Source organism: Mastigoproctus giganteus, chromosome 10, assembly GCF_048544385.1.
Source record: "Mastigoproctus giganteus isolate SK-2022 chromosome 10, ASM4854438v1, whole genome shotgun sequence".
NCBI classification, from domain to species: Eukaryota; Metazoa; Arthropoda; class Arachnida; order Uropygi; family Thelyphonidae; genus Mastigoproctus; species Mastigoproctus giganteus.
Window position 1 is genome coordinate 133,449,998 of NC_143584.1, and position 12,076 is coordinate 133,462,073.

General features: G+C 35.4%; 1 protein-coding gene across 1 annotated transcript in view; it reads left to right on the forward strand.

Moving 5' to 3' along the window:
- The window catches only part of LOC150079292 (polyamine-transporting ATPase 13A3-like), a 559,638-nt gene that overhangs the window by 120,576 nt on the left and 426,986 nt on the right, over positions 1 to 12,076 (forward strand). Inside the window, exon 9 of the mRNA XM_090383023.1 lies at positions 3,694 to 3,825. Coding sequence (XP_090239149.1) covers positions 3,694 to 3,825 — 132 coding nt within the window. The remainder of the gene's footprint in view (positions 1 to 3,693; positions 3,826 to 12,076) is intronic.

Sequence of the window (12,076 nt, forward strand, 5' to 3'; positions counted from 1 at the left end):
ATTCTCGGTATCAAGAAAGTGCTAGGTCTCAATGGCATTTTTCTCCACTTATTCTCAAAACCTTATTCCTGAACTCGCTCCTCTTTTCATCACTTTTTTATTCCTCTGGTTTTTCCTTTCTTCTTGGAAATTTTGCTCATATCCAGCCAGTTGCTGAAAAGGGCGAGAAATGCCTCCCATCCAATTATCATTCCATAGTGCTTACTTATACTTTTTCTAAAGCAATGGACAGAGCCATTAACTGCCAACTCCTAAACTGTTTTGGAACCTTCCATCTGATCAGTGGTCACCAATATGGATTCTGTTAGTGTCAATCCATTTGTGATATATTATCTTACATTACCCATCTTTAAACAAATTAAGTGAAAAATTTTGGTGATACTCAAGTAGTTATTCTTTATATTTCTATGGCTTTTGATTGCATTTGGCATAGAGGTCTTCTAAACAAGCGCTCATCTTATGGATTGCCAAATGTTTTTTGCTTGAATGTCCAGTTTCCCTCCGACTGCTCACTACGGGTGGTGGTAGTCTGTTTGTCTGCCTGCTAACTTCTCCACTAATGCTGGTGTTCCCAAGTTTCAGGTCTTTCTTCCAATATTTTTATTTTGTACATTAATGACCTTCTTCCATTGACTACAATTATTATCATAGTTTTGCTAATGATAGCATATTGTATGCAACCTTACAGTTTAAGAAACCTTTCGGAAATGCTGCTGGTTTGTAGACAAGATTTCAGATTTCTAGACAAGGTCACATGTCTCTATTAGGGATTACCCTAACTTCTAATCTCTTTTGGCATAAGCACATCAGAAATATTTCTGCCACTGCATCTAAAAAACTGGGTATTCTTTTTTCACTCTCGTAATTACTTTTTTTCTAAACAACTACTCACTCTATACATATCTCAAATCTGTTCTATCACAGAATATTGCCCCTATGTCTGGGTGCTCCCAAAACTTCTCTCAAGCTTTTAGACTCAATTGAAAAGAGGGCAGTCAAGTTAATTAATGGCCGATCTCTTACAAAATCTCTCCACTCTGTTTCATAGACATTCTATTTCTTCTGCATGTCTTATCTCTAGATACTTCCATGGGCACTCTTCTTCTGAATTGGCATCTCTAATTCCTTTCCTCTCTTCCAAACCAGTCCGAATGCATGCTGCAACCCTTCAGCATCTATTTACTGTGCAACTTGAAACTCATAGAACCACCTTTTCTTCTTCTTCCTCATTTATCTCTTCAAATTCTGTTTTCTGAACTACCTTCTCACATGTATTGCCACAAAACTACAATCTACAGAAAGTCAAGTCTAATGATAACAGTTATATTCAGTCTTCTTAACCTTTGATCCTTGCATGGTAGTTAGTACTGCAGTTTCTAATACCTTTTGTGTTTGGAGTTTTCATTAAAAAAAAACTTCTGATTGGGTTTTTTCTTTCTATCGAATTTAGTATAGGTGTTGGAAGATTCAGTGGTGATTGATCACCACTGAATGGGAAGACATCTGCAAACTGAGGTGGCCAGAACTTTAACTTTGTCAAAAACAGTAATTTTATGGGTATGACAAAAACACCAGAGTTGTCTAAAATACTAGGTAGACCAAGAATTACAACATCCAAAAATTACTGCTGTGTGGCCTTAAAGTTAGATGTCATAGGGAGATGATAGTCATAACATTGTTAACTTCACACAGAAGAATAGAAAAGATGATTTGATTGTTAGATTCTCCACACTTTGTATTCTTCTCTTACTTCTTATCCACAAGAGAGCCTCTATGTTCTTGTTATAGATTGTACTGGCTTTGAAACCAAAAAGAAAAGGACAAGATCCCTTTATAGATGAGTTAGGATTCAGTCTTTAAACTAATTCTTAACATGTGTTTAGTTGGCGGTAGTTGGAGAAAATGTGGGAAACACTTCACCATTCCTCTGAAATTAGGGTAAGGGGCTTCTGTTGTGACAATGGTATTTATAAAGATTTGAGGGAGGCATCATGATGGCTGCACTAATCCCGCATTTTCCAGTTTAGGTACTCATCTCAAAGATGCGATATCAGGGTTGCTATCACATCAGGTCAAGGCTATAGGATGATATCTTATTGAGCTTTGTGGGAGAGTTTTCAGGGTTGTCAAATTATTTTCTTGGATAATAATGCACTTATACTTATGTTGGTCAATGAATCCCTTTGATGTTTAGTAATTCTTCAGATGACTCACTATATCTCTGAAATTGAATCTAAATAATTCAGAAGGGAATATATATCTCATCCCAGAACTCTTCATGCAGTAAAGCTCATTCTTATAGAGAAATGAGGTTTATTACAGGTCGACCATCACTAATCTGGCAGCGTTGGGACCTGTGGGGTGCCGGATTAGTGAGTTTGCGGATCACCGGTGGTTATTTTAACACATACAGTTCACCCAACAGCTAACCACCTCCTACCTTTAACATGTTGACTGCCAAGCTAGTTTAAGAAAAAAATTCCCCAGGGGCCAAAAAATATTTAGCAAATAATTTGATTAGTAATTCTAAAATAAATATTGTAATGTCAGTGTTGTCGTTTTTTCGCTTAAAATATATTAAAAAAAAAAGGTTTTTTTATGTCGCATATATGTGGCCGACGTGACCCATTAGGTTACTTTATTTCTTGAGAAGTCGTGTCGGCCACATACGTGTGACGCTATTACGGCATACATATGAAGGTTGTTTGCGATTAGTTTATTGCATGCGTGGTGAGCGCTGCAATGAAACTAATTGCGATAAAATAAACTCTTAAACGTCGCAATATGTTTGTCAGTATCGTTAGAAATTTTGTGAAAACAAGTTCGTTAGCGTGCTGTATTATCCATCATATTGTGTTGTGTTTTTCCCAAGTTTGTACAAGTGTGTTGCAAAAAAAATCTAAAAAGGAATGGCTAAAAGAAAATTGCTAAAATACGAAGAACTGAGAGAAATTGCTGGAATTTACAATTAAGCAGAGTTAAACTTCTCACAGGACACACCGCTGTCGAGTTTTTTCAGAAGTTCAACTTTATCTCGTGGTGTAAAGCGCAAACAGTGTTTGCGCTTTACACCACGAGAAGCATTTCCTTTTGCATTGAAACCATGGCTGGGGCTAAATGCGAGCAGGTTATAATAATAATAAATGCAGAAAAACAAGAGGGAATGGCTTGCCAGTGTTTTTCGAGTTTGCGCCGACCTGGGAAATTTGAAATTACGTTCATGGAAATTATGTCCGAATTAGCGGTGGAACTGGATTACCAGTGGCTGGATTAGTGATGGTCGACCTGTACTACAAATCTTATTATAAAGCCTTGTAACAGCATATACGTATGCGACAGTTGGTTATCTCTCAAGAGTAATCACTTCCTATTTAATACTTGAATTCTGTAGTATTTGCCCATTAATTTTAGGTAGTTATATTCTCAACATTATTATTCATAAAAGTAGGAGCATTTTTTTTTTTTTTTTACAAATCTGATATAACTGTAACTTATAATAAACATCTTCCACAAAGTATTTAATAAAATTTCATCAATTACTTATTTTTGTTGATATCTTAGATTTTATTGTTGTAACCTTATCTTTTGGCTATAGGATATCTTATTATTAGATTTTAGCTGAGCATGACATGATCTAATCAATAACAGCATGCTGATTTAGTTATAGTAATTTGTTCTACTTTTATTTTTCAGTATATGAGGATATTAAAGCAGAAAGCTTAGTACCTGGAGATGTTCTTATAATTCCTCCGAATGGTTGTGTAATGCCTTGTGATGCAGTCCTTATTACTGGAAATTGTATAGTTAATGAAAGCATGCTTACTGGTGCGTAAGAGTTGAAGAATATGATAATAAATACAGGAACAGCTACATTTTATAATGAAATGGTTTTGTGAATGTAATTTAGAATTTAATTATTTAATAAATACAGTAAACCCCCGCTATTCGTGGTATCTGTATTCGTGGTTTCACGTATTCGCTGTCGCTGATTTAATATAAAATGAAACCTAAAAAAATGTGAATTTTAAAGTGCGGTGAACATTTTCCGCCATAAAAAAAACATGGGCATGGCTAAAATCATCTTTCCCCGTCAAAACAGTGCTCAGTGGGTTGTGGGTAGAGGGGTGACAAAATTGCGAGCGCAGATGTTTCCCGCTAATCCTTGTTCAGTATGTGTTATACGCTTGCCATGGAAGGTTTCGTCATTTGCTTTTAATTTATATGCTTATAAATTGAATAAATTTATAAATGTATCAATTTATGATACATTTATAAATTTTTCATTTTTTTGATTTTTACAAAAATGAAAAATCTACTGTTTTGCAGTGTAAGACAGACTTTTTCGAGTGTTTTAACAAAGAAAGGGACTTTATTGTGGACAAGTTCTTTCTAATCCTTACAAAAATATGGCTACGAATAACAAGGGAATTGTGAAAAGATCAAAGAAAGTGATGACATTAGCTAGTAAAATTGAGTTATTAGACAAAATTTCTAATGGTGAAAGTGTCTCGTCAGTGGCAAAACATTATAAAATCACTGCGTCAACGGTACGATCATTCAAGAAATCGGAAGAAAAAATCCCCTGAAGTGTCCGTGAAAACACGCTAATTGCTTCAAAAATTTGCTCTGTAACTCGTGATGTTAAATTAGAAAAAATGGAAAAAGCTTTAAATCTGTGGATAGAAGACCGAGCTCAAAATAGAATTCCGTTAAGTTCACTCATCATTCGTGAAAAAGCAAAACACCTTTATCAACACTTTAGTGAAACTGGTGATAACACTGGAGGAATAAGTTTTTTAGCTAGCAAAGGCTCTGGTTTCAAAGATTTGTTTGAAATTTCTAATAAATATTACATTTAATATTAAATTGTTTCTTATTTTCATTTCGATGCCTTATGCTTGCATTTCACCATGTACTGTTATGTACATAGTTATATTATGAAGGTACATAGACAAAATTTTAGATTAGTTTTCTTATATATTTCATACTTTGGAACAGAACCCCTTCATTACTATGGGAGGCATAACTCAGTATTTGCGTTTTCGGTATTCGTGGTATTTCTCAGGGACGTAGCCCACCGTGAATAGCGGGGGTTTACTGTATACTTAACAATGTCCCAAATGGCTTTGAACATTGGTGGTTCCTTCTTTTAAGTATAAATTGTTAAAAAAAAATTGCTGTACACAAAAAAAAAGTCTGTGATAAGATAAGGCGGAAGCAGTCCTAAGTCATGGAGATTGGGAGATTGACTGGTTGTGGAGTAGTGTCTCCAGGCGTATATTTTTTTTTTTTTTTTTTTTTTGCTGCAAGCTATGCTGAGCATTTGGCAAAATTCCTAAATATCACTGACAAGAGCCCATGAGCTACTCTTGCAGCCTGTTTGCACTGCTCAGAAAACTTCATATCTGACTGCACAATTACCCCCATGTCCTTTTCATTCTCCACTACCTTGAGTATACTACCACCCAGTTGGTACGTTACTCTGGGGTTGACCACTACCCATATGCAGTACTTTACATTTGTCAATGTTAAACTTCAGTTGCCACCTCTCAGCCCACCTGCTCAACTTTTCTAGATCCTGTTGCAGTAGCTTACTGTAATTAGTATCATTAACAACCCTGCCAATCTTGATATCATCTGAAAACTTGGACATTAAGCCTGATATACCTTCATCAATATCATTAATAATACAGAAAACAACAATGGGCCCAACACTGAACCCTGGAGGGGACTCTACTAATAACATTAGTCCATGAAGAGCAGTGTCCATTAATTACCACTCTCTGTCATCTACCACTCAATCATTCTTTTATCCATTGTAGCAACTTGCACTTAATGCCATACTGCTGCTCCAGTTTGTACAGTAGTCTTCCCTGTGCAACAGTATCAAAAGCTTTTCTAAAATCCAAGTACAGTAGAACGTTGGTTATCCGGAATAATTTGAAAGGCTGATCTTTCTTCTTTTTTTTTTTTATCAACGGTAGTATAGTAAGCTCCGGTTATAGTGATTACATCTGCAAATTGACTTGCATTTGCAAATGTAAATGAAAGATTATTGAGCTCCGAATTCGGTAAGAACAATATCAGCCCAAAACTGTGTGATTTATTATTTTTCTCAATTTTTTAAGGTAAAATGTGGACGAAAAGAAAATGCATAGTTTTAACATTGCAACAAAAAAAGAAATTATTAATAGAATTAGAAAAGGTGAAAATTTAGGAAAACTCTCCAAAGAGTTTAATGTGGACTTCAACAATTTACATCAAGAAAAATTCCAATGCTATAACAGAATTTGTGTTGATTATGGATAGTGAAAGAGGATTTGGCAGCAAAAACACAATGTCAAAACCTGAAAATGAAGCTTTAGAGAGTGACTCACTTTATTATTTTTTTTTTTCTTGTGTCTGACCCAATGTTGTGTGAAAAAGCATTGGATTTTAATCGAAAATCAAGAGGTAATGAAGATTTTAAGGCAAGCACAGGTTGGCTGAAACACAGACACTGTATATGTGAACTAGATATTCAAGGCGAGAAACGTTCTGCAGACAAATCGACAGTGGTGTCCTTTGAAAAGTAAGTTTGCTTCAGTTATAGCAAATTACGAGAAAGAAAATGTTTATAATGTTGATGAATGGGCTTATTATGGAAAGCATTACCAAGAAGAACCCTAGCCACTAAAAGAGAAATGCCTGCACCAAGTTTTAAGATGAGAAAAGAGCGAGTTACAATTGCTGTGTGTGAAAATACCACTGGGATGCACAGATTGTCCATGCTCGTTATCAGCAAGTCAAAAAAACTGAGAGCATTTAAAAATCTTTCAAATTTTCCTGTTTTGTATAAAAATCATAAAAATGCCTGGATGGATGTTTCTGTTTTTCGATATTGGTTTATAATTTTTTTTATTTTATTAATCTTATTTAATTTAATCCAGATAGCCAAATTTTCTGGATAATCATCAAACTGGAAAATTTTCTGGTAAGATTAAATAAATTTAATATTATTTCTTATTACAAGTCTGGTAAGATTAAATTTAAATTAAATAAATTTAAATTTATTTAACCTTACTGGACTTGTAATAAGAAATAATATTAAATTTATTTAATCTTACCAGAAAATTTGGCTATCTGGAAGAGGTCTGACATCACTTATTCCGGATACCTGATGCTCTACTGTATATGATATTTCTTAATAACTTATATGATTAGCACAACTTAGAGGAAGAGTATGTTATATGATAAATGAGGACAAACTTTCAGCACAGATCATAGTATCATCTGAAGTAATCAAACAGTTGTAATGTGCAACTGTTTGATTACTTCATGTTTCCCATCATTCGAAATTATAAAATCATATCAACATATAATGCACTATGGAAATAGTGTTACATTATATACCATTATGAATAATTATTAACAGCTATGAATAACCATTAACTATGAATAGCCGACCGGGCTAGCCGAGTGGGTAAAGTACCTGCCCGGCAACCCAAAGGTTGCGGGTTCGATTCCCGCCTCGGGCTTGGATCAAAGCACTGCAAAAACCTTGGGAGGTGCAATATGGCCACAGAAGCCGATGCGCCAACAACTACCAAATCAAAAAAAAAAAAAAAACTATGAATATTTATAGTTTTTATAAGTGCAAATAAGCATTATGAAATTAATTAAAACTTGCTAACTGTTGCTTGCTAATGTTTCGAAGTTCCATCTTATAATATGACTTTGTCAACTGATGAAATGCCAAGTATACTAATTTATTTAAAAAAAAAAAAAAATCAGTCATTTAACTTTTGATAAAGATTTAAGATTTTTTTGGTAAAGGATTCATCTTTTTGTCTTGTTTTGACACCTTCTCATTCTAATGAATTGGCCATAGATGTGTTGCTCTACAGTGCATGAAGCACTTGGAATTTGGAACCTGGGACTCACTTAGTATTTTCTCTGTAACATGTGACTACAGCATTTCATCATACTTGTGTAGTGCAAAGTTAATTAACAGTATCCTTCAATAGGATGCCAAAGAAATATGGCATAAAATTTCAGAAGATACATCTGCAGAAATTTTCATGTATTGTAAAATCTGGAATAGGTAACAAGTTTGCTTTGTGTACTGCATGTAGATATGTTTTTCTATTTAATATGACAGGAAACATGAATATAATGAGACATTTGCAAACATATAAGCATACTGACAGTGTGCACTGTCCGTATAAGAAAGAAATGTAAAAAATTAATTTCAAATTTCACAGCGATGATAATACTTTCATATGAGCTGAATGTTTATTGCATCATTTATCATATAACATAATCTTCCTCCGAATTGTGCTAATTATGTAGATGTATTTTTCTGAAATATCTTTTCTGATGGTGAAATAGTAAAAAAAATATGGTTGTGGAAGAACAAAAGCGAAAGGTACTGTTGGCAAAATTGCACAGAGAAAGAAAGAAGTAGTGATTGCTCTGAAAATGTGCCATTTTCAGTTGCATTGGATTGCATTAATCAGGGTGATTGGCCAGAGTGATTAATCAGAGTAGTGACCTTTCCTAACAACAAAATAATAAATAAATAAAAAAAAAAGTAAAATCGAGAGCAAAAAATTTTCTGTTTTGTCCAAAAAAAAACACTCCTACCTTACTCCTGTTTTTCTCTGTGTAGGCTTCAGAAGGCAACTCTGTGAGATGAAAAATTGGGCATATTCATTTTAACAACCTTAAAGTGTGTGAGATTCATTTAAAAATTGTCTGGTACTTAGTGTTGATAATGCCCCTATTATGGTAGACGTAAAAACGGAACTAGAAAGAATGAGGAGATTGGGAACTTGGAGGTAATATACTGTCCTTTTCATTTCATTAATTTATATGCTGAAATGGGGCTGCATGCCTTCCTGTGAAAGGAATTGAATATTTGATGAGGATGTTTACTACTATCTAGAATAATGGTAAAATTAAAGATAATTTAAACAGTTTTTTAGTTAATGCATGTCACTGAAGTAAGAATGGTTTGAATGATGTGTATACATGTTGGCTGCCTTTGGTTAATTATTTAGGTTGGTTGGTTGAACAGTGGTAACCTTTAAGGTTACCACTGGCCCTCAGTCCCCAGCAGCTTTCACTCTCCCTCTTACGGCAGCGAGAGGATCAGAGTGGAGGCAGAGGGTGCTAAGAATCTCTGGGTACGACCAGGCTGCCATGCACGGAAATTGAACTTGGCCCGTTATAACGTACGATCACTCATTGGTGAAGACAGGATATTAGAGCTGGAAAAGGAATTAGAAAATGTGAATTGGAATATCATTGGTTTGGCTGAAACAAGAAGAAGAAATGAATCACTTATAAGTTTATCTGCCGCCTCCGTAGCCAGGTGGGAAGGAGCAGCAGTGCATACCACACGCTTCTTGATTAGACCGGGGTTCGAGCCCGTCACCACCAAATACGGAGGGTGCGGAAAGGTCAGGGAATGACCACCGCATATCCCTGAGCAATATGGCCTTAGTTGCTAATGCTCCTAAAAACCAAATAACAAACAAACAAACAATAAGTTTATCAAGTGGAGATCTGCTGTACACCAATGGAAACAGTGAAAGGAGTGAAGGTGGAGTTGGGTTTCTGGTCCATAAAGATTTTAAAAACAACATTTTGGAATTCAAAACTACATCACCAAGGGTGTCAAGACTAATACTCACGATTTCTAAGAGGTACAAGCTAAAGATTATAATGATTTATGCACCGACATCGAGCCATGATGATGAAGAGGTTGAAGAAATGTACACTGAAATTGAGAGTCTTCTAGATGAGCAGAAAACCCACTATTAAACCCACCATAAAAATACACTATTATTATGGGGGACTTCAATGCTAAGGTTGGAAAAAGGCAAAACAGCGCAGAAAGAGGAAATATAGGAAATTTTGGAATTGGTGAAAGAAATAAAAGAGGTGAAAGACTTGTGGAATTTGCAGAATCTCAAGGAATGTCAGTAATGAACACTTTTTTCAAGAAAAGGGTGAACAGAAAGTGGACATGGAAGAGTCCAAATGGATTAACAACTAATGAAATCGACTTCATCCTCACTAACAGAAGATATATTGTGAATGATGTTACCGTCCTGAATAAGGTAAATGTTGGAAGTGATCACAGAATGGTAAGATGTACACTTGATATAGATGTAGGAAAGGAAAGGAAAGGAAAAAACTGACTCGAGTAAATAATACAAAGGTCTTTGAAATAACAGAGGAGGAGAAAAAGCAGTATGTACTGGAACTTAAGAACAAGTTTGAGCTTCTGCAGACTGCTCAGGACCAAGATATCGACGAGGAATATTACAACTTTCTGAAAGTGATAAAGCCCAAGAAACCTATAGGGAAACAGAAATCCAAAGAAGAAAAAATTAGTCAAGAAACACTTGTCATGATGAACCAAAGACGACAAATGAAGAGCAAGAAAAACACTGACAGGGAGAAAATTGAGTATACTGAGTTATGCAAAGCCATTAGAAAGAGATTCAGAGAGGACATAAGAAGATTTAATACAAGAAAAGTAGAACAAGCATTAAGGGAAAACAAAGGATTTAAATCAGCAGCCATGAGCAGGAACACAGAAAGACAAATGATACTGAAACTGAAGAATAGCGACGGTGTACTTATAAACAGCAGAGAAGGCATAATTCAAATAGCAGAAGAGTACTATAGAGAATTATACAAGGAGCGAGGGAATGATACCAGCAGTGGGGAAGATGGATTGCAAAGTAGCAACACATACGACATACCCGATAATCTTCCTGATGAGGTAGAACATGCATTGATGAAAATGAAGAATCGGAAAGCCCAAAGGGAAGATGAAGTTACTGTAGAGTTGTTAAAATTGGGAGGAAGAGACATAACACAAAAACTGGCAAGGCTCTTCACAAAGTGCATTAGAAAAGGTGTGATGCCTATGCAGTGGAATAATGCAATCATAGTTTTGCTGCATAAGAAAGGAGATAAATCAGAAATTGGAAATTATAGACCAATTAGCTTGTTATCCCATATCTACAAGTTGTTCACAAGGGTCATTACTAACAGATTAGAAAGAATACTTGATGAGAATCAGCCGAAAGAGCAAGCTGGCTTTAGGACAGGATTCTCAACTATGGATCACCTTCACTTAATATCACAGCTAATGGAGAAAGCAAATGAATATAAAACACCATTATGCCTGGCATTCGTGGACTATGAAAAGGCATTTGACTCCATACAGCATAAGGCAATGTTTCGGGCACTGGAAAGACAAGGCATAGATACTCCATATATTATGATTTTGAAGAAAATATATGAGAGTGCTACATCCTTTATTAGACTAGACAAAGACAGTAGCAAATTTAAAATCGAGAAAGGAGTTCGACAAGGAGACACAATATCTCCGAAGCTGTTTACTGCTGCCCTTGAGGAAGCTTTCAGAAGATTAGACTGGTCGCAGAAAGGAGTCAATGTGAACGGAGAGTACCTAAACCATTTACGATTTGCAGATGACATTGTGGTCATAAGCCACGATCCCAAAGAATTAGAGGAAAATCTTAATCAGTTATGCACAGTTAGTAAGGATTTTGGACTAAAGATGAATATGGCTAAAACAAAAGTAATGATGAACAAGTATGCCACGGAAAGGGAAATAATGATTGAAGGAGCAGTAATTGAAAAGGTGGAGTCATATACTTATCTGGGACAAGTTAATAGCTGTAATAATGATAAATGTCTGGAAGTCAAGAGAAGAATAAATTTTGGATGGATAGCATTCAGAAAATATAGTCACATACTGAAGAGCAATATCCCAGTTTGTCTGAAACGTAAAATAATGAATCAATGTATACTTCCCACCATGACTTATGGAAGTGAAACTTGGGCACTCACCAAAAGAATGGAAGAGAAGCTAAGAACTACACAGCGAAGAATGGAACGAATTATATTGGGAATCAGACTGTTAGATAAGAAGAGAAACACATGGATTAGGCAGCAAACTCAAGTAAAGGACATTCTTATCAAAACTAAAGAACTAAAATGGTCTTGGGTAGGACACATAGCGCGAAGACGTGATGACAGATGGACTAAG